This window comes from Myotis daubentonii, chromosome 19 (genome assembly GCF_963259705.1).
Source record: "Myotis daubentonii chromosome 19, mMyoDau2.1, whole genome shotgun sequence".
NCBI lineage: Eukaryota > Metazoa > Chordata > Mammalia > Chiroptera > Vespertilionidae > Myotis > Myotis daubentonii.
This window is the reverse complement of record NC_081858.1, coordinates 1,561,529-1,584,720: the sequence shown is the minus strand read 5'-3', so window position 1 is coordinate 1,584,720 and position 23,192 is coordinate 1,561,529. Positions and strand designations below refer to the sequence as shown.

Here is a 23,192-nt window from a genome sequence, read left to right as displayed (position 1 = left end):
GCTGTTGAAAGCAGATGGGTATTCCCCTCTTCAAGGCGTCCCATCCGCTCCAAACCTAAAATCAGTTCACTGAACTATGAGTCTGTGTGAGAAGTTAGTTCTTTCTGTGGTTTGGTGTCTCCCCAGTCCTGGGAACCCAGGCTCTGGGAGTTCAGGTTCCTGGGGAGCACACTGCCCCCTGGTGGGACACAGAAGTGGTGCCAGCTGGCAGGGACTGGCTCAGACCAGATGTGCTTGTTAGAGACCAAGGTGGCTGATGGGGTTGGAAAGCCTCCCTGATTCAGATGTTCAGTGCAGCTCGTGAGGCCTTTAGGGTCAGTGACTGACTTCTTCTTCGTGTTCCCAACTCCTACTGCTCAGCTGGCAGCTCACGAAAAAAGCGTGAACGTACTTTGTGTGGTTGGGGTGGTGGCTTCTTGAGTCAGAAAGGCCTGGTTTAAAGTCCTGGCTCCTATACGTGTTAGCCAGGTGACCTCTTCTGCACCTCAGTTTTCTTATCTGAAAAATGGGGGTAATGAAGCTGCCTCACAGGATTGCCATGGGTATCGTGTGAGAGGAGACAGTGAAGCGTTAGGCTGTGCCTGGCCCACGGGGCGCCAACAAAGGATGGCTGTTCTTCTCGCCCTTGTCTTATCCAAAGATCCCCATTGCTCTGCTTCTTGGGGTGCTCGTGAGCAGCCCTACTAGCAGTACAGTGTGATAAGGCTCCCAGAGCTGAGTGTGTGGCCTGGAGGGACAGGCGAGGGAACAACCCTGACCCCTCAGACAGTCATGGTTTCCTCCTGAACAAGCCCCGGGACGTTCCCAAAGTCACGCACCTGCCTGCGGCAGGGAGGGGCCGCGAACTCCCATTCTTCTCAGGTCTGTGCCCCCTTTCTGTTCCGCATTGAAGCTGTTTCAAAGCAAAGGAGGACATTGCCTTTTTCTACCTTATGTTTTCATCTCACTTAGAATTTTAAAAGCAATTTGGATACACTGTCTCATTCTCTTTCAATGCAACTGTGAAAGTACAAAATGAAATCTCTGACTGAAGGACCTTACCCAGAGATGGCGATACTGGGCATATGTGCCCCATAGCCTCTTCCACCCACAGACATACGGTCAATGATCGTGTCCCCGCTACACCCTCGGCTGAGCCACCTGGATTCCCACCACTCTGAGGCTGGCACCGAGAGCGCACTCTCTTTGCCATCTCCGTTAGTCTCTGCAATCCTTGGCTTGAAGGTCAGGTTAAAACGTGGCAGAAAGTGGTGCCAACAATTCCACTGTCTTAAACGTTTGCATTGGCTTCTTTCTACCATCACCTGCTTTCTTCTTAAGCTCTGCTTGCTCCCCTAACAAACCCAGCTGAGCCAGCAGAGGGGCCATAACCGCCCGAGGAACCCTCAGGTGCAGACAGCAACAGCACCTTGGGAAAAAGGGAGGGCACCCAGCTGACCATCCCAGACCCTCAAGCCTAGGGCTCAGGGTGATGGTCGTCTCAGGGCCGGGGGCAGAGAGCAGAAGATGAGGCCTCTGGAATATGGGCTCTCACTCCACTTTGCTTTTCAGCCTCCAGCTGCTTCCTGAAGCTGGACAAGGAGAAGCAGAGCCCCCAGGGCACCATCCAGGGGCTGCGGGGCACCTCCCTGGCCCTGCAGGAGAGCAGCCTCCAACGCCAGGAGCTGGAGAAGGAGAACCAGCAGCTCAGAAAGCAGGTACCCGTGGGTGGTGTCCGGAACATACAGGCATGTCAGTGGCCAGGGGGAGCACCCAGATGTCAGTGAGCATGCGCAGCTGGGGGACAGGCAGAGTCCAGTGAAGCCACTGTTACGATAGGGGGACAGGAGGCCTCCTGGAGAGGCGTCACGAGGCAGCATGAGGAGTCCCTGCAGCAGTGAGACCGCACACGATGGACCTCTGTGTGCCTCGTTGCCCTCATCTGTGAAATGGGGTTAGTGATGCACCCACCAGTAGGTGTGGTGAGGATGGTGTGAGTTAGTGCAGGCAAAGGGTCCAGCCCGTGTGGTAAGTGCCTCATGGAAGGAGAGCAGCCCCCTCTTAGAAACCATCAGGCGGGCCCGGGAGAGAAGCAGCGATGGAAGACTCGCTCCCGTGTGGAGACCATGGATGGGCCGTTTCAGGGCTTGGCTGCTGGTGACAGGAGCGCAGTGCCCACTCTCTCCTTTCGGTCGAGGGGATGAGGAAGAAGAGATGACTGGACTGCATTGCCTTTCAGACAAACCAGGTCTTCCCAGTAGCGCAGTAGAACAGACATCTGGGAGGACAGACAGGCTTACCAGCCAGGTTCATCCTGCAGTTACCAGGACCCCATTCACATGGCAAGAAGGGCCCTGAGAGGCTAGCGACGGCCTCCCTGTGCCGGTCATTCTGGGTCAGAGGGCCTCAGTCCATGTAGCCACCACGGGTGACACAGCTGCGTCACGGGCTCTGAGCACATCTTGACGGGTGCCCGGATTCCGGGTGAGGAAGGCGCAAGGGCACTCTTGCTTGCTGACCACCTGTCAGGACTGGTGCTTTCAGGTGTCTGGGTGTCTGTCCCGACCGGCACAGGGGTCCTGCCAGCGTCATTTGCTGAGGCGGCCCTGGCAGTGGCAGGGACGTGGGCTGCAGACCGGAGACCTGGGTCCCGCTGGCCACAGCTCTGCTGGAACTTCATCTCTGGCTGAGGCTTGGGACCGCCCCTCCTCCTGTGCAGTGGTTTCTCCAGGCCTCTCGTGGGGCGTCCGAGGTTCCGTGACTCACGCTTCTCGTCCTTTGGGGCTCCGTGCGCCTCACAGCAGAGCAGCAGCCAAGCAGCGTGTCCTCTCCCTGGGGGCCCGCAGGAAGGCCCCCCTCACACCGTGTCCCTCTGTGCAGCGCAGCTCAGGGAAAGCCACCGGACAGTCTGGGTTTTAGATTCACGTGGGCGGGCACAGGGAATGTCTCTGTAAATGGCAGTTCAACCTCTGCCAGACAGAAAGGCTTGACCTTTAGAAAGATGAGAACCTCCAACGGGGCGGGTCCTCAGGGGTGAGCTGCAGAGGCCTGCGCTGTAGCCTCTGGCCCAGCTCCCGGCAGGGCTGACAAATGATCTCTGATGCTTCTCCTGCCCTCGGCGTCCACTCCGGTCCCTCCTCCACACACACAGGACAGGTGGTGGCTGCCGCCTCCCCACATGACTCCTTAGCCCTGTCTCTCGGGTCCCATCCCCGCTTCCTCTCCTGATCAGATCCCTGTAGGACCCCAGGGCAGTCCTGCCACAGCCCTCAGAGACCTGTCTTGGCTCTGAGCCCCTGGTGGGAGGGAGGGGCCACAGTTCCCAGACCAGTGCTGTCCCTTGTTTGCTGCCAGGAGCCCTGCGAAGGCGGCCCTTCTGCTCTCCTCCCTGTCCTGCTCAGCCCGCTGGGGCCTGGCTGCATCATGGGTCCTCCCTAATGTTGGATCGATGGTGCATCTGGGCCATCAGCTAAAAACCACAGGGGACGTGGCCTGACATTGACCTCCCTGGAGCCAGGACAGGCCCATCTTGGACACGTCCAGACAACGTGGCCCTCTGGGAGGTGTCTGAGAAGAAGGGACCAGGGTCAGCCAGGACAGGCGGCTTGGAGTCCCAGGCCCCCCGGTGCCAGCTCGGCTCTCCCACCACCCAGTGTCGCCCAGGATGTAGGCTCCCTTCGGTCTGTGTAAACCTTAGTTCCCGAAGTTCACGTCCTTCCCTGTAACTCATGACCTTTCTGTGGACCTTAGAGAGGGTGCGCCCCCCACCCTCACTTGGCACTGACATCCTCAGACTGCATTCCTCTTAGGAAGAGGGCAGCCCTTTGGGGCCTATCGTGGGAACACAAGCGCAGCACAGGGGCTGATGGCAGGCCCCTGGCACCCGCGTGCTCTGGGGACCTGGAGCCTCCACACAGGAGCCCGCGGCCCAAGCCTGGTGCTTTGAGGAAGACAGGAAACCATCTCAGCCCAGTGAGCTCTCAGAGTGGTTCTCAACCTTCCTAATGCCGCGACCCTTTAATACAGCTCCTCATGTTGTGCTGACCCCAACCATAAAATTATTTTCGTTGCTACTTCATAACTGTAAATCTTCTACTGTTATGAATCATAATTTAAATATCTGATATGCAGGATGTATTTTCATTGTGCGCGACCCACAGGTTGAGAACCGCTGCCCTAGGGGCAGGGAGGGCCTTCAGGGAAGGACAGGAGTGAGAGTTCCAGTTCCACAGCAAAAAGAAGCAGAGAAAGATGGGGGTGTCCAGCGGGGGGTGGTGTGGGGGGGAAGGGGCAGTCACAGCTTCAGACAAGAAGCAGCCACGCCAGATATGCAAAGGTTGGACATAACATTCCTTTCACTGGGACAGACAGGGGGCAGCAGGGAGAAGGATTAACAGTAAGACCGGGAGGGGTGAACAAGGCAGGAGGGGGGGGCACACACCCCAGGCCCCGTCTGAGAGAGCAGGCCTGGGGTCGGCCCACTGCGGTGCGTTAGGCTCTGCCGCATCCTCACTGTGGGGCTCTGGGCAGATCACTGGACTCCTTGGGCCGGTGCCCTTTTCTGAATGAGGGGGAGTGACAGCTGTGCAGGGCCTCCCCCCTCAGGGCCAGCTCCAGAGCAGGTGCTGCCATCAGGGCAGATGCCTGCTTCCTGCTGAGCCCAGACCTGGTGCTAGGAAGTGAGGCAGCGATCAGGAAGGAGAAGAAAGATGTTCTCACTTGTGAGAAAGACTCAGACACGTAGCTCCTTGCAGCGCCTTTTGCTGTTGACCCTGGCTGGGTGGGGCTGCCCCGTCCTTGGGTCCCCATGTTGGGGCAGGGGGCTGGGTGTGCCCACAGGGTGCTGTGAGGGCACGGATATGAGCCCCACTGTGCCTGACCCTCCCCTTCATGGGGAAGAAGCTGCCTGCCTGCTACTTCCTAGGAGTCTGGAGACAGTGCCCAGACCTGTGAGATAAAGGCAGGGCGGCCTCGGCCCCGGAGAAGTAGGCAGAGCTGGCATTAGAGCAGCGATCCTTTCGGGAGTTTGTCAACCTGCCTGTACCAGGCCGCACACAGCCAGGTGAATGGAGCCAGCTCTCGGTCCTGCTGCTCACCGGGTTGCTGGGTGTCTGAAGGTCCTGCCCCCAGAGGTTCTAGTCAGTGGCCTGAGGTCTCGAGTGTTTAAAGGCTCTGAGAGCCACCTGATCTGGATCGTGGGGCTCCTCTGTTTTAGCTTTAGAGCCATCATCCCAAACCAGCATCAGGGTCACAAGTCAAATGCAGGCTCTTGGGCCCAGCCCAGAATGACCATGTCAGAAGCTCTGAGGGTGGGAGGGGCCTGGTGCTCTCAGGAGGGGTCAGCTCTTGTTGCACCTGCCCCCTGTCAGGTGTGAGCTGAGCATGTCACCCTGACAGAAGCTGGCGCCCATGCCTGCTGCTTGCTGGCACTTTCAGTTAAGCTCACTGTCACATCGTTAGCAGGGAACCACCCTCTCCCCATCCCCTGTGGTCATGAGTTTGGTGTCAGTGGGAAGGGACAGCAGCACGGGCCTCGCCTGGGAGTCGCACCTCAGGGCCCACCCTGAGTCTGAATCTGCATCCATCACGGTGTTCAGGTGTCAGGCACAGAGTGTGGGACGTGCGGGTCCAGGCAGTTCATGTTCAGGGAGTGGGCACTGGTGGTTCTGCAGAAGAGCTCCATGTCGGGCCGCTGATTGGGCAGTCGTCCAGGCAGGACGGAGCTGGTCTGGCCTGGGCAGCAGTGGGGTGTGGAGGGGGAGCCGCATGGGGAATGAGGACAGGCCTTGGTGGTCCATTTACTTGGAGGGGAGAGGAGGGAGAGAGATAGCAGAGGACCCCTCAGAGCAGCTGGATGAATAGGAATGTCACCAACTGGGTGAAGTCCCTGTAGGACATCCAGTGGTGGCTGCTGGCCCCAGGAATATGGCCTGACCCTCAGGACAGTAGTGGACATGGCCTAAGACGGAAGCATTGAGAGTGAGCAGTGGAAAGCTGGGAGGGAAGCTGACCGATGGGTGTCCATGGCCTTTTTCTCTACCATGAGCTGGAAGTGTACACCATGGGCTGAGAGGTGATGGTCCAGGGTATGGGGAGCTCACTGCACAACTAGGCCTGACTTGGGCAGCGGCTCAGGGACGCCACCCAGGAGCCAGGCTTCTCCCTTCCTGCTCTGCAGTCTTGGCAGTGGCTGATGTACCTCCCCAGGAAGTGGGCAGGAAGGTTTCCCTTAAGAAAAGGCCTGATAAAGTGTTCCGTGGGGCTGACAGGTTTCGGGATTGCTTTAAAACACAGTTCACTCCCTGAAACGGACTTTTGCACGGGCTGGGTCTTTGGCTCCGTAGATTGAAGACTGGCAAGTCCAGATGGAAAGAGAAGAGCAGGCCAGCCGGGATCTGGCGACTCTCTGTGAGGAGCTGGTGGAGGAGAGAGAACAGCTGCTCCGTGACATCGAGACCCTGAAGGCTGAGGAAGCCCAGGAGGTAGGCCCCCCAGCTCCATGCCTCTCCTGGTGCCCCTGCCTGCAAGAGGGAGAGTCCAGGACCCTAGGCTGTCCTGGGAATCCAGCAGTGATTCCCGGGTTACCAGTCTCTCCCCTCAGCTGCAGCTCACACCAGCAATTCCAGCCACAGCAGGGGAGCGGGGACAGATATTGCTTCCCAGGGACACTGGCAATCTTTTTGTTTTTTCAATCTATTTTTTATTTGTTTCAGAGGGAAAAGGAGAAGGAGAGAGGGATAAAAACATCAATGATGAGAGAGAATCATTGATCGGCTGCCTCCTCCATGCCGCCTACTGGGATTGAACCAGCAACCTGAACATGTGCCCTGACCGGTAATCGAACCGTGACCTCCTGGTTCATAGGTTGATGCTCAAGCATTGACCCACACTGGCTGGAGATCACTGGACATCTTGTTTATGATTGTCATGACTTGGGGGAGGAGAGGGGAGGTGCTCCTGGCTGTGCTCCAGGCTGTGGTGGGAGAGGCCAGAATGCTGCTAAATGCCCTGCAGCTCATGGGACAGCCCGCAGGACAAAGATCCCCCTTAACATGTCCAGCTTCACACTCAGAGCCATGGATAACCTCCAGGGTTGACCCGCCTCACACTACAGGAAGTCCTAGGGTAGGCAGCCCAGTGCTGGGGCAGTGGCTCAGGGACGCCACCCAGAAACCAGGCTTTTCTCTTCCTGCTCTGCCAGTCTTGGCAGTGGCTGTTGTATCTCGCCAAGAAGTGGGCAGGAAGAATGTGGAGTGTGAAGAGACAGAGGGAAGGCCTCCCGGGATCCTCTGTGGACATCTCATTGGCCACACCTGACATATGACTAACCCTAGCTGCAAGGGAGGCTGGGTATCAGGTACTTGAGTTCTTCAGCCTCTCTAGTATTGCAGAAAAGGGGCTTGGGGTGGTGCTGTGTAGACTTAAGAGGCATGCATCCACCCTCCCCCAATATGGCTTCCAGTCTAGGAGGTGGAACGACAGGTGACAAGCCAGGTGACTTGAGACGTGTGCTATTGAGGGAATATACGTGGGTCCAGGGAGAGTCTTATTAGGTGGAGGACATTTAGAATCGTGGTGCAGGGCTTCCCTGAGGAGCTGCCAATCACACTGAGCTCTGAAGGATGAGAAGGAGCCAGTGATGCTGGAGGTCGCGGGTGGAGGCAGGTGAGCATTCACAGCAGAGGGAAGATCATGTGCAATGTCTGCAGGGGAGTGTGGTGTGAGGAGCGGCCACAGAGGTGGGCGGTCAGCTCTCGAGCCACTGTGGAACAGGGTAAAAAGCACCAAGGAAATCACTTTCATTGTTTTAAGAGAAGATGTGGTTTCTGTTTCTAAGTCATTTGGCTTCTGTGAAAGTGTTTAGACTGGAACTGTCTGGGTAGGGATCTCCGTGCCTTCACCTTCTGTCCATATCAGGCCTTTGGGAAACGTTAGGATGTCCTTTGGGTCCATGATGAAATGGGCATTCCAGGCCTACACTTTAGGTCTCCAATTTGGACCGAAATCACGCCTGTGTCATTTCCATTGTGTTTTCCTGCAGTTCAAAGATCTTAAACAACTGGTGCGTTCGCTGCGGGAGAGTTCACAGACCAGCAGCAAGGCCCGCATGAAGGGCCAGAAGACTGAGAAAAAAGTGCTTCTCCAGACAGTGACGGACACCAAAAGGAAAGTGACCATGATGGAGTGGGAGCGGCGGCAGCTGTGCCGGGACCTGGAGCAGGTGAAGGCGCAGGCGGTGCAGGCACAGGAGCTGGAGCATATGGAGGTGCGGGTGAAGGAGCACGTGGTGCGGGCACAGAAGCTGGAGCAGGAGCTGCATCGGCTGCAGGAGGAGATCGAGAAGCTGGCCGTGGGGGTCAGCGCCCTGACGACGGCCCCTGAGAGGGTCCACGCCCTCGAGCCGGAGAGCCCGGACCTGTTGCTGGAGAACCAGAGGCTGCAGACGTCTCTGGCACCCTGCAGCCCGAGGGCCTGGGGCAGGGCAAGCAGCTGGACACCAAGGTACTTCTGGCCTCAGAATGAGTCAGGACGGATTCCTCCTGGTCAACTTTCTGGTGGTTTGAATGCGGTTGGATGGGTGTTGTGTAAATATCGGAGAAATGGGTGGGTAGTGCTGTTCAGGTTCTCTGTGTCCTCACTGATTTTCCAGGCACTTTTCACAGTGGTCAGAGAGGGCACCCAAGGAGCTTATCCAGAGAAAGGGCATAAATTGCCCAGAAAGGTCACATGTGCAGAGAGGGGCCCAGGACTAAGCTTAGGCCCATGGGGCAGTCCGTTTCTGCCGTGGGCCTTCCCAGAGCAGCTCCTTGAGTGCAGGGAGAACTGTCCTCAGCACGGCTGGCTGCTGCCTCTCCTGAGGGTCCTGCTATTTTGGTTTCGGCACTTGACCTGCTCTTGGCCCCTCACTCCGTGTGGGGACGTGGGGATCCGGAGTCTGTGGTCCCCCTGGGCCTGCACCTGGTGAGGCATCATCCCCTTCTCCCTCCCAGCAGGTGGAAAATTCCACTCTGAGCTCCCAGAGCGCCTCACTCACTGCACTCACAGAGCAGAACACGCAGCTCCAGCACCAGCAGCTGGCGGCAGCCCACAAGGCCCTGCAGCAGGAACACGCGTGCCTGGGCGCGCTCCACGAGCACCTGACTAGGGAGCACGAGGCCCTTCTGGACAAGTACCGCCGCCAGAAGACACTGCTGCGTCGGACCCTGAAGCTTGAGAGCAAGGCTCTCAGTGACAGGTGGGTGCCTGCGGCTGGGAGTGACTGACAGGCTCCCCGGGCTCCTGTCCCCCCTTCACTCTGGGCCCTCATGTTTCCTCTGGTCCCACTGCTTCACAGTGAAGAGAAGTAAATCCACCTTCACCCTCAGCGATGTGGAGTTGGTGCGGCTGGAGACTGAGGGGCAGGAGGGTCCCCCAGGGGAGAAGGGTGTGCCCACTAATCCCAGCTCAGGGAAACCAGGTGTCAGCACTGGGGTCCCAGCTCCCGGGGGATTCCTACCCCCTCTTCCTTTCCTATCCAAACCAAGGACCAGGAGGGAAGTCACCACAGCTGCCGATTTTCAGGGGCGTGCCTTATCTAGCTCCCCAGGCCTTTTCCCTGTCCAAGTCTCAAAGTCTGCACTTCTGATTTTCTTTTTTTTACTTTTAATTTTGGAAAGTTTTGAATATATGGACGTGTACAGACTAGTATAGTGAAAACCCCGTGTTCCCCTCACCTGCAGCAGCATTATCAATACTCTGCCATTCTCATGTCACCTTTACCTCTGACTCTCTATATACCTTTTTAAGGTAAAATTGATGTGCCTTAAATGCATAAATCTTAACTTTGCACTTTTTCAAAATCAGGGCTTTGTGTGCATGTAGTCAGCCAACTTCGGCTGAGCTCCTGCCAGGCAGATCCCTGAGTGCAGTGACCCCGGCAGGTGCACCGGGACCCAGAGCCTAGGGGAAGTGAGATGTCCAGAGGACTCCAAGGTGGTGGGGAGAGAGGGAGAGATGCGCTAAAGAGAGGCTCTCCCACACTTGGAGCAGCCCAGGAGGGAGCTGTCCACTTCCTGTGCTTGTGTGTTGTCCCTGCTGAGGTCTTCCCATGCCTCTGCCTCAGCAAGATGCTAGGCAAAGGCTGGGGCTCCCTGGGAGCAGCTGAGGTGCAGGGATTTGGCATCACAGGGACCAGGAGGGCACTGAGCCTGCAGAGGCTGCAGAGGGCGCCTGCTGCTGCATGAACTTGGGGGGAGATGACATTCATTTAAACACTCACCCAGTGCTTCCTGTGGACTCTCTCCAGAGCCTTCCACCCCTTTCTCCACCCAGATGCCCATCCTTCGGGGGTGCCGAGATGTCTGCTCCTATCAGACTCTCATTTCTTCCAGCCAGAATGAGCATCTTCTGGCTCTTGGCATCTCCATCTCTGCCTCCTCCGCACCCATCCTGTGTTCACGAGATGCTTAGTGAGCACCCACTGGGCGCCTGGTGCTGTCTAACATGGTTTGAATGCACCCAGCTGACTACTGATGGGAGCCTCCAGTGGTGCTCACCCCTCACCAGGTGCTGCGGGCCCTACCCTCAATGCCCTATGATAACCGTGTGGATATATTCTTATGGCTGTTAACATGGGAAGGTTTGTACAGGTGGCATTTGACTGGTCTAAAGGAGGAATTCATTGCTCTGCCTATGACTCCTTGCTTGGTGGACCTACTGTGTGATTCAGTGGTTTTTGCTGGTTGGACAGATAGCTGGAGGCCCTTGGTGTGTCTGCAGCAGGGCTGCAGGTTGGAGGTGGAGGTGTCTGGAACACTGGCCGGGGGCTCTGTATTCATTTCACCTGACACTTGCCTGGGACACTCGCTCCTTCGTTCCCCTGGTGTACATGCACTGGGTGTCAAGCCTCGTACCCGGGATTCAGTGGGGAGAAGCACTCGCAGTTTCTGCCCTGCAGGAGGGTGGTTACTAATGGTTGCGATATGCTTGATCCTGTGCTTTTCCAAGACACAACAGGGAAGCAGGAGGTGGGGACCCTAATGGTCCATAGCCCTGTTTGTCAAACCTGGATGAGAAAGATCGCCGCCCTGAAAGCCCAGCAGAGCCATCACCCCCACCTTCCATTTCCCATGTCTGGGCAGCCTCCACTTGTGGCTAAAGGCCACAGGAAGGAATGTTTGTCTTCCAACAGCCGACCGAGCAGGTGTGTGTGTCTGAGTCCGCACAAGTCTTGGCTCCAGGCAGATGGTACAAGTACAGCTGATATGGGGTGGGCGGGCGGGGATGGGGGGGCTGCAGGCACGGGCTGAAACCCTGGAACTTGGGTGGACTCTGTCAGCCTGTCTCTGGGTGTGGACACCTCAGGAAGGGGGTCTGGAAAGGGTTTTGCCTGCCTGGGGAAGATTGAAAGGTGATGACTCAGTCTCCACCTTGGACCTGGGAAGGCCCCTGAGTCACCTGAACAGGGAAGGTTCCTGCAGGAGGAGGAACAGCCTGGGGATGGTCAGGGGCTCCCTCTTGTGCTCTGCTGCCCTCCGGAGAGGCTGTGTGGGACCCTCTGCAGACTGAGACAGGAAGGGAATAAAAGCCCAAGCTGAGGAGGAGACTGTGGGAGAGCGAGGGCAAGGGCTGGACTGGGGGGTGCCTTGAGGAGCAGGGTGTGCAGCTGCCCATGATGGCTGCTTGGGCCCCACCAGGTAAGCCTCTGGCCCCCAAGCTGCCTGGATCAGAGCAAGAAGAGTTGTGTTCCTGAGCTGGGGTGGAGGGCTCACCCAGGGCCCGGTGAGGGGGATCAGCTGTTATGGGCGGTGGAATTCTGCTGTATTTGCAGTGGTTTCTTTGAGAAGGGCGTGGAGTTCATAAAACAGTGGTTTTATTCCCAGTGGGATGAAGGAGGGCGGCTGCTTTGACAGGGACTGGAAGGGACCATGGAGACACATCGGGTGGGAGGAGGGAGGACTTGCATCCTGTGCCGGAGGAGACCCCCAGAGCTGGCCCAGTGACTGTCCCTTCTCTCTGTCCAGCCCTGTCCCATGCGGATCCCCCTCTCCCTCAGCTCTGCAGAGAGAAGCCGCTCACCCAGGCTTTGAGGTCTCCCTGGGTTTCCATTCCTAGCGCGTATGTTTCCCTTCAACAGATACAAGGACCAGCTCCAACATAAGGCGGCACTGGAGCAGCTGGGGACGCTCTTGACCACCGAGCGGGAGGTTCTGCAGCAGGAGCAGAGGACGAGCGCCATGGCCGCCGAGGAAAACCAGAGGCTGCAGTGAGAGCTGGACAGGTAACCACCAGGCCCCCTGCAGCGCTTCTGCCAGGATGTCATTCAGACCCACTCACTCAGCACCCGCTGAGCTGAGCTCAGTGAGACCCCTGGTGATGGTGCATTTTTACCAACCCTGCCCTGGAAGCAGCTGGTGGGAACAAGGTAAAGGGGCCTCCAGCTGGTGGCTGGAAGGAAGGACTCGGCAGCTGGGATGGGGCATTGTCTCGGTTTGGACAGTCTCCCCTCCCACAGTTATGATGCTGATGACTGTCGGGCAGGGGTACCTGCATCCTCTCACACCAGCGATCCCATGAGGGAGGGGGCATGGTCCTCAGCATTCACGCATTCCCATTTGTGAATTCGCCTCCTGGCTGAAATGCACTGGTGACCCCCAAATGAGTGCCCGTGGCCTGTCATGGACGTGCCCAGAGTGGGAGATACTGGAGTCGCCTGATGTGCACATTTGCAGCTGAGGTTGAACAAAGCCTTTGACCCCAGACTTGTTTCAGCTCTCACCTACCAGTGTCCTCTTCATGGGCCACTGAGTGCCATGGTGTTCTAATTTGTGTGCTTTGGAGGCGATTTTGCTGTTTGAAATGGCCCCCAAATGGAGTGCTGAAGTGCTGTCTAGTGTTCCCAAGTGCAAGGCTGCGCTGGGCCTCACGGGGAATAGTCGAGTGGCACACAAGGGTCATTCAGGCCCAGGTATGGTGCTGTTGGCTCTGAGTGTATTACACGAGGCGTCTTTATGTCTTGATGAGCTGACAAAATGTGACCAGAGACTCCCAGGAACCGGTGGGAACAGTTTCAGTACTCACTAATTCAGGGTTCACGTGGTTGGGCAGAACATTATACTGTGAATCACAAGAATTGACTGAGCTATTGTTATCCTTTAAAAAATCCACAGCAACAGAGGAGGAAACAGGCTCAGGGAGATTAAACAACTTGTTCAAGGTCAATGCTCCTAGTTAGTGACACAGGCAGGATTCGAATCCAAGTCTTGCCTCAACCCAGAGGCGTGACCATATGAACCCTTCCTTCCCACAGCCCTGAATAAACTCAGCTGCCTGCAGTGACCGGGCAGGTCCAGCAGGTCGGGAAGGAGAGTCAACAATAGACCAGGCCCTGGTGGAGAATACACCCCAGCTATAGAGGCTGTCAGCTGGGAGGCAGGCGGGGCTGCCAGGTCTTCCTTCTGTATGTTTTTTTTTTTTTCCTGAGAAGAAGATATTTGAATGTTGATGGGTACCTTAAAAGATATCTGAATGTTGATGGGTACCTTAAAAGTTTGGAATGCTGATACAGTAATTATGTTTTTGTTTTGTTTGTGTTTTTTATTAAATCTGCTTTTGTGGGCAGGACAGAGGAATGGGAGGACCTGGAGACATATTTGAGGCCAGGGACCCTTAAACCTAACCCGCGAGTATTCACAGGACCACAATGCGAATCTTTTTATCTTGTTCTGTTTCTTCTTTATGTTATTTTATTTTTTTTAGTTGTCTTTATTGGAGAGACATCAATTAATAAAATCATACACACTTTAAAATGAAATAAAATAGAATAAAATAAGTAAATGTTAAAAAAAAATTTAAAAAGCTGTGTGGGCCAAACTTCACACACCTGTGTTCACATTGAGTCCATGAGCCTCTGGTCATATGAGCTTTTTTGGTATAATCTACCCCAAGGAATCCCAGGTAATGATGATGATGATGATGATGATTTAAGTGGATTTAGGTAACACTCCCGAATCTTCTATTTCATTTATCTCAGTAGTTGAAATTAGAAAGGGGCTTGGAATTGGGGAGAAGAGCTGGATATAGACACAGAGTCTTAGAGCAGTAATGTTGATTCAGTGTTTAAATGTTTGAATCAAAGAACCCTTTTTCCAAGTAGGCAGATGTGCCAAAGCCTCACATAGAAAGGACTTTTACAGGGATGCTCTGTTGCCGTGGTGTCTGAGCTTGCCTGTCGTTCTACCCCAGCTGGCAGTGGGGTACCTGGGGTAGCCTCCTCGAACCCCAATGAACAGAGTTTGAAAACCGCTGATTTTGTTCAACCCTTCATTAACACATGAAAAAAACTGAGGCCCAGAGAGGTTGCAGTTTTGATTAAGGTTGCACAACTGGGACAGTGCCTGGGAGTGCGCCTCAGCCCTTGGCCTTGTGTCTCTCTACCCCTAGGGCCAATTCCCTGCACCAGCAGCTGAAGGGGGAGCAGGAGGAGCTGCAGACCCACACTAAGAAGCTGCAGACCTCCCTGAACGACACCCAGCTGCAGGTGAACTGCTGGCAGGCCCAGTGCAACTGCCTGAGGAAGGAGCAGGAAGAGCTGCTCACAGACAACAAGGAGCTGCAAACCTCCCTTCATGAAAGGGAGCTGGAGGTGAACCACTGGCAGGCCCGGTAGGATGGGCTGAAGGGGGAGCAAAAGGAGATGCACACACTCACCAAGGAGCTGCAGACCCACGCCAGTGAGCTGCAAACCTCCCTTCATGAAAGGGAGCTGGAGGTGAACCACTGGCAGGCCCAGTACGAGAGTCTCAAGGGGGAGCAAGAGGAGATGCACACACTCACCAAGGAGCTGCAGACCCACGCCAGTGAGCTGCTCACAGACAACAAGGAGCTGAAAACCTCCCTGAACAACAGGCAGCTGGAGGTGAGCTGCTGGCAGGCCCGGTACGAGAGGCTCAAGGGGGAGCAAGAGGAGCTTCAGACCCACAGCAAGAAGCTGCAAACCTCCCTGAATGATATGCAGCTGGAGGTAAACCACAGGCAGGCCCAGTGTGAGGGGCTGAAGGCAGAGCAAGAGGAGCTGTATGCCCTCACCAAGGAGCTGCAGGCCGACGCCAATGAGCTGCTCACAGAATACAAGGAGCTGCAACTGTCCCTGAATGACACGCAGTGGGAAGTGAACAGCTGGCAGGGCCAGTACGAGGAGCTGAAGGCAGAGCAAGAGGAGCTGTACGCCCTCACCAAGGAGCTGCAGGCCCTCACCAAGGAGCTGCTCACAGACAACAAGAAGCTGCGAACCTCCCTGAACGACACCCAGATGCAGGTGAACTGCTGGCAGAACCAGTGCAACTGGCTGAGGGAGGAGCTCCAGAGCACGGACATCTCGCTGACCGAGCTGGACAACTGCGGCCAGGTGAGGCCTGGGGCTGGAGGGCCTCAGGACCCTGGGTGGGCCTGTTCCCTAGGCTGACGCCGTGGGCTCAGCCAGGTGGGAATGGGTCCTCATTGGCATCTCTGCTCAAAGGGTGTGTGTGAATGTCACTCAGAGGCAGAGAGGAAGCCAGAGGCAGTTGACTGGGACGAACGCCATGACTGGCAGGGGTGTGCTACAGAACACCTTTCACCTGATCTTTGCTTTTTGTCAGGGAGGTGCATGGAAGCATCCAAGTACCGTTTCATCTCCATCCTCTCAACTGAGCACTCTGCTCTCTGTGTCATCTCATTTAATTCTCAGAATGATCTTGTGAGCTGGGGTTCCCATCCTTGTCCCTCTGAAGTAGCAGGTTGGAACCCCGTTTGTCTGAAGCCAAAGCTTGGGACTTTCCTGCTACACCAACCGCGATGATATTCTAGAGCAGGAGCTGGCCAGCCTCAGCCCAAAATTCAGGTCCAGCTTCACACCCGTTTGTGTACAGACAACTTTCTAGTAGCCATATTCAAAAAGTAAAAGGAATCAGGTGGGATTAATGTAGGGGTCTGTTTTATTTAACCCTTATATCTAAAATATCACATGTAACCCCAAAAGCTTATTAATGAGATTTTTTAAAATAATATGATTTTTTATTTTTTTATTTTTTTTATTTTATTTTTTTTATTGCTTAAAGTATTACAAAGGGTATTACATATGTATCCATTTTATCCCCCCGCCCTAGACAGTCCCCTAGCCTCCCCTATCACCCAGTGTCTTATGTCCATTGGTTATGCTTATATGCATGCATACAAGTCCTTTAGTTGATCTCTTACCCCACTACCTCCTGCCCCCCAACCCTCCCCGGCCTTCCCGCTGCAGTTTGACAATCTGTTTGAGGCAGCTCTGCCTCTGTATCTATTATTGTTCAAAAGTTTATAATGGTCTCTATTGTCCATGAATGAGTGAGATCATGTGGTATTTTTCCTTTATTGACTGGCTTATTTCACTTAGCATAATGCTCTCCAGTTCCATCCATGAAGTTGCAAATGGTAAGAGTTCCTTCCTTTTTACAGCAGCATAGTATTCCATCGTGTAGGTGTACCACAGTTTTCTAATCCATTCATCTACTGATGGGCACTTAGGCTGTTTCCAGATCTTAGCTATGGTGAATTGTGCTGCTATGAACATAGGGGTGCATATATCCTTTCTGATTGGTGTTTCTGGTTTCTTGGGATATATTCCTAGAAGTGGGATCACAGGGTCAAATGGGAGTTCCATTTTCAGTTTTTTAAGGAAACTCCATACTGTCTTCCATAGTGGCTGCACCAGTCTGCATTCCCACCAGCAGTGCACAAGTGTTCCTTTTTCTCCACAACCTCTCCAGCACTTGTCGTTTGTTGATTTGTTGATGATAGCCAGTCTGACAGGTGTGAGATGGTACCTCATTGCTGTTTTGATTTGCATCTCTCGGATGATTAGTGACTTTGAGCATGTTTTCATATGTCTCTTGGCTTTCTAAATGTCCTCTTTTGAAAGGTGTCTATTTAGGTCCTTTGCCCATTTTTTGATTGGATTGTTTATCTTCCTTTTGTTAAGTTGTATGAGTTCCCTATAAATTTTGGAGATTAGGCCCTTATCAGATATGTCATTGGCAAATATGTTTTCCCACACAGTGGGTTTTCTTGTTGTTTTGTTGATGGTTTCTTTTGCTGTGCAGAAGCTTTTTATTTTGATGTAGTCCCATTTGTTCATTTTTTCTTTAGTTTCAAGTGCCCTAGGAGCTGTATCAGTGAAGAAATTGCTTCGGCATATGTCTGAAATTTTCTTGCCTTTGGATTCTTCTAGAATTTTTATGGTATCCTGTCGTACATTTAAGTCCTTTATCCATTTTGAGTTTATTTTTGTATATGGTGTAAGTTGGTGGTCTAGTTTCATTTTCTTGCATATATCTGTCCAATTTTCCCAACACCATTTATTGAAGAGACTATCTTGGCTCCATTGTATGTTCTTGCCTCCTTTGTCAAATATTAATTGAGCATATTGGTTCGGGCCGATTTCTGGGCTCTCTATTCTATTCCATTGATCTATATGCCTATTCTTGTGCCAGTACCAGGCAGTTTTGAGAACAGTGGCTTTGTAATACAACTTGATATCTGGTATTGAGATCCCACCTACTTTGTTCTTTTTCAGGATTGCTGCAGCTATTCGGGGTCTTCTTTTATTCCAGATGAATTTTTGGAAAGTTCGTTCTAGATCTCTGAAGTATGCTGTTGGTATTTTAATAGGAAGTGCGTTGAATTTATAGATTGCTTTGGGTAGTATGGACATTTTAATGATGTTGATTCTACCAATCCATGAACACGGTATGTTCTTCCATCTGTTTATGTCTTCCTCTATGTCTTTTTTCAATGTCCTGTAGTTTTCTGAGTAGAGGTCTTTTACCTCTTTAGTTAAGTTTATTCCTAGGTAGCTTAATTTTTTTGGTGCAATGGTAAACGGGATTGTTTTTATAATCTCTCTTTCTGAAAGTTCACTATTGGTGTATAGAAATGCCTCAGATTTCTTGGGGTTAATTTTGTATCCTGCTACATTGCCAAATTCATGTATTAAGTCTAGTAGCTTTTTGATGGAATCTCTAGGGTTTTGTATGTATAATATCATGTCATCTGCAAATAAGGACAGTTTTACTTCCTCTTTTCCAATTTGGATGCCTTTTATTTCTTCTTCTTGCCGAATTGCAATGGCTAACACTTCCAGTACTATGTTGAACAGGAGTGGTGAGAGGGGGCATCCCTGTCTTGTTCCTGTTCTTAGGGGAAATGGTGTTAGTTTTTGTCCGTTGAGTATGATGTTGGCTGTGGGCCTGTCATATATGGCTTTTATTATGTTGAGGTATGATCCTTCTACTCCCACCTCGCTGAGAGTTTTTATCAAAAATGGGTGTTGAATTTTGTCAAATGCTTTTTCTGCATCAATTGATATGACCATGTGGTTTTTTTCTTTCAATTTGTTTATGTGATGTATCACGTTTATTGATTTGCGGATATTGTACCATCCTTGCATCCCTGGGATAAATCCTACTTGGTCATGGTGTATGATCTTTCTGATGTACTGCTGGATCCGATTTGCTAAGATTTTGTTGAGGATTTTGGCATCTATGTTCATGAGGGATATTGGCCTGTAATTCTCTTTCATTGTGTTGTCTTTACCTGGTTTTGGTATTAGGGTGATGCTGGCTTCATAGAATGAGCTTGGAAGTGTTCCTTCCTCTTGAATTTTTTGTAGTAGTCTGAGGAGGATAGGTTTTAGTTCTTCCTTGAATGTTTGGTAAAACTCCCCTGTGAAGCCGTCTGGTCCTGGGCTTTTGTTTGATGGAAGCTTTTTGATGACTGCTTCAATTTCTTCCATAGTTATTGGCCTGTTGAGGTTTTTAGATTCTTCCTGATTGAGTTTTGGAATGCTGTATTTTTCTAGGAATTTGTCCATTTCCTCCAGGTTGTCTAGTTTGTTGGAGTAGAGCTGTCCATAGTATTTTTTAACAATCATTTGTATTTCTGTGGGGTCTGTTGTTATTTCGCCTCTATCGTTTCTGATTTTATTTATTTGGGTCCTCTCTCTCTGCTTCTTGGTGAGTCTGGCTAGAGGTTTATCAATCTTGTTTATCCTTTCAAAGAACCAGCTCTTGGTTTCATTGATTTTCTGTATTGTTTTTTTGGTCTCGATGTCATTTATTTCTGCTCTAATCTTTATTATCTCCTTCCTTCTGCTCACTCTGGGCTTTTCTTGTTGCTCTCTTTCTAATTCTTTGAGTTGTAGAGTTAGATGATTTACTACCATTTTTTCTTGTTTTTTGAGATAGGCCTGTAGAGCTATAAACTTCCCTCTCAGGACTGCTTTCAATGTGTCCCATAGGTTTTGGATTGTTGTGTTTTCATTGTCATTAGTTTCCAGGATGTTTTTAATTTCTTCTTTGATCTCATTGGTAACCCAATCAATATTTAATAGCATGCTATTCAGCTTCCAGGTGTTTGAGTATTTTGGGTTGTTTTTATTGTAGTTTATTTCTAATATTATGCCATCGTGGTCTGCGAAGACGCTTTTTATGATTTCAATCTTCTTGAATTTGGGGATACTTTGCTTGTGACCCAGTATGTGGTCTATTTTTGAATATGTCCCATGAGCACCTGAGAAGAACGTATATTCTCTGGCTTTGGGGTGAAGTGTTCTGAAGATGTCTATTAAGTCCATCTGATCTAGTGAGTCATTTAGGATTGCTATATCTTTGCTGGTTGTTTGTCTATAGGACTTATCCAGTGCTGTCAATGGTGTATTAAAGTCCCCTACTATGATTGTATTGTTGTCGATCTCTCCTTTGATATTTTCCAGGAGTTTTTTTATGAATTTGGGTGCTCCTACATTGGGTGCATATATGTTTACCAGGGTTATATCTTTTTCTTGTATTGATCCCTTTAGTATTATGAAGTGGCCTTCCTTATCTCTTGTTAAGGCCTTCACTTTGAGGTCTATTTTGTCTGATATAAGTATTGCTACCCCAGCTTTCTTTTCCTTTCCATTTGCCTGAAAGATATTTTTCCATCCTTTCACTTTCAGTCTGTGTGAGTCCCTTCTAATGAGGTGGGCTTCTTGTAGACAGCAGATGTATGGGTCATGTTTTTTTTATCCATTCAGCCACTCGATGTCTTTTGGTTGGAGCATTTAGTCCGTTTACGTTTAAAGTTATTATTGAAAGGTACTTGTTTGTAGCCATTTCTTTTTTTGTGTGGCTGTTTTCTTTCTGAGCTTTTTATTTCTTATTTTTATATCAGTCCCTTTAGCATTCCTTGCAATGCTGGCTTGGTGGTGACAAACTCCCTTAGCCTTTTTTTGTCTGTGAAGCTTCTTATTTCCCCTTCAAGTTTGAATGATAGCCTTGCTGGATAGAGTATTCTTGGATTCAGTCCTTTGCTTTGCATCACTTTGTAAATTTCAGTCCATTCTTTTCTTGCCTGATGTGTTTCTGTTGAGAAGTCATTTGACAATCTAATGGGAGATCCCTTGTATGTAACTTTCCGTCTCTCTCTTGCAGCCTGTAAGATTCTCTCTTTGTCCTGAACATTTGCCATGGTGATTATGATGTGTCTTGGTGTGGGTCTTTTCGGGTTCACCTTGTTTGGGACTCTCTGGGCTTGTGTGACTTTTTTCTTCCCCACCTCAGGAAAGTTTTCTGATATTATTTCTTCGAGTAGGTTTTCTAATCCTTGTTCATCCTTCTGTTGTTCTGGTACTCCTATTATTCGTATGTTGTTTCGTTTCATGTTGTCCCAAAGCTCCCTTAGGCTCTCCTCCTGTCTTTTAATTTTTTTCTCCAATTGCAGTACATTTTGGGTGTGTTTTGCTTCCTTGTCTTCTAATTCACTTATTCGGTCCTCCGCTTCTCCTAGTCTACTGTTGATACTTTCAATGGAGTTTTTCATTGCAGCTATATCACTCTTCATTTCCTCTTGGGTCTTACTTAGGTTGTTGATTTTTTCATCTGTTTCTTCTAGCTTCTTCCATATGTTATCGATTTTTTCATCTGTTTCTTCTAGCTTCTTCCATATGTTATCAATTTTTTCATCTGTTTCTTCTTGCTTCTTGAAGAGGTTGTCGATTTTTTCCTCCATCCGGTTTATACACTCTAGGATCCTTATTCTGAATTCTTTATCTGTCATGTTGCATGCCTCTGTATTACTTAGCTGCTTTTCTGGAGAGTCCTCCTTCTCTTTCCTTTGGGGGTTTCTTTGTCTACCCATGTTTGATCTCACTGACATATCTAGACGTTGAGTTGTTCAGTGGTTGCTCCCTTGGTGGCAGTGACTCCTTGGTCTGTGGTTGCTCTTCGGGCGGTTGCGGTAGCAGCTGCTCTTCAGTTGTCAGCAGCTCCTCTGGTGGGTGCTGTTCACAGCTGTGGTGGCTCTTCTGGCTGGTGGGGCGAGGTTTCACGTACAGCTGCTGTTCCTCAGCAGAGGATGTGGTGCTCAGGAGGTTGCTGTTGCTTGGATCTGCTGTGTTGATTTAAAGGCACAAAATACAACACAACAAGGCACCACTTACCAGGCACTATACACAAATATATTTACGATATTAATAACCCCAATTAAAGGTGACCACCTGAATTAAGAGAATTAGGGGATAAGGAAGAAGGAAGAGAAAAAGATAAAAGAGAGAAAGGAAAAGAAAAGTAGGGACCAAAAAAAGGGAGTGCAAAAATGAAATTGGGAAAAAGGAAGGGGGAAAATAAAAGCGAGAAAAGAAAAGAAAAAAAAAAAAGAGCGAAAAGAGAGAATGAAGTGGAAGAGGGGAAGAGACTTTTTATATGAGGAGAATACTCCTATAGAACAGCCATTAATCCCAACAAATTCCAGCAACAGCTCCCTGGATATGAATGCAAACTAGAAACAACCAATAATATAACGATGAAAATAGAATGGTGAACACTAATCCCAAAATAAAATAAAGAAAAAATAAAATGGCACTTTAAAAAATGGTAAAATGGTAGCAGTAATAATACTGGTTAAAAATAAGAAGGTAGTAATTAAAAGGGTAAAATCAGGTGATGGAAAAAGAAGAAAAAAAAAAGAACAGAAAAAAAAATTTAAAAAAAAATTGGTTTCTTAGTTAAAAAGTGAAAAAAGAAAAAAAAATTGCAGTAGTGAATGTCCTTCGCTTCTTCTATTCTTCAGTGTGGCTCGCCTTAGACCTTCCAGGTATTCAGGAGAGTGTTGAGATTCCCTGCGATATACTGTTCCTCTGTGTTGTAAACCACAGTCCTTATTTTAAAGCATGCCGCATTTATTTCCCAGACTGCCTTATTTTGTGTTTAGCAAAGAGTCAGTTTGTGGGTCAGCCTCTGGGTGGCAGTGTTCTGGGGTTGGCCTCTGAGGCTATAGGGCCTCTCTGTCCAGTGGAAGTTCACTGCCCAGAGCTGACTGCGTAATAGTTAGTTACCAGCGCTATCTGATTTTTTATTGATTTTTTGAGAGAAACATCCATCAGCTGCCTCCTGCATGCCCTCTACTGGGGAGTGGAGCCAGCAACCCAGGCATGTGCCTTGATCAGTGTGGGGCGCAGCTACAGTGTTTGGACAGGTTCAAGCCTTGGACTGATGAAAGGGCACAGTCCTCTCATTGCGACGTGCAAGGCCCAGCTTGGAGGGCAGAGCCTTCCCAGCACAATTATAGCCAACAGCTACAGTGGTAAGCTTGAACCTGTGGTCCGAACACGTGGCCCCACATGCCTGAGTGATAGAGTTCAGGTGCATGTAGTTGAGTAGGACTGAAACCCACGAGAATGTTGTCAACATCTTGATCACGCCCTTCCTTTGCCTCGTGGCATCTGCTATAAAATAAAGACACGGCTTGTGGGCGCTGGCGCTGTCTCTATGTCAGCGGAGCAGCATCCCACTGAGACCCAGCTTTCATTCTCTTGCTGTCTTTTCTTAATCCTTCACTGACCCCTCTCAGGGTCACTGAACCAGGCTGAGCTGGCCTGGCACATAAGGCAGCCTGGGGCTGAGTATGCCATGGCCGTGCCGGCTCACCACAGATCAGAAATTACACTGGTGATTTCTTAGTGAATGGGACACTCAACCTACTGAGCCACACACACACCGGGCAGCTTATTAATGAGATACTTTACATTATTTTTAATTGTTATTAAGTCCTCAGAACCTATTATATATTTTGCACTTATGGCTCAGCTCAGACTGGCTGCGTTTTCAGTGCTCAGCAGCCACACGTGGTCAGTGGCTGCCTGATTGGATGGTGCAGCGGCAGAAGGCTTGGCCATCCCC

At 50.9% G+C, this 23,192-nt stretch overlaps 1 protein-coding gene across 1 annotated transcript in view; it reads left to right on the top strand.

Moving 5' to 3' along the window:
- LOC132222191 (protein Daple-like) overlaps positions 1 to 23,192 on the top strand; it is a 40,485-nt gene that overhangs the window by 9,795 nt on the left and 7,498 nt on the right. Inside the window, 8 exon segments of the mRNA XM_059677099.1 lie at positions 1,501 to 1,697; positions 6,324 to 6,461; positions 8,021 to 8,206; positions 8,258 to 8,431; positions 8,973 to 9,214; positions 12,095 to 12,238; positions 14,401 to 14,497; positions 15,275 to 15,364. Coding sequence (XP_059533082.1) covers positions 1,501 to 1,697; positions 6,324 to 6,461; positions 8,021 to 8,206; positions 8,258 to 8,431; positions 8,973 to 9,214; positions 12,095 to 12,238; positions 14,401 to 14,497; positions 15,275 to 15,364 — 1,268 coding nt within the window.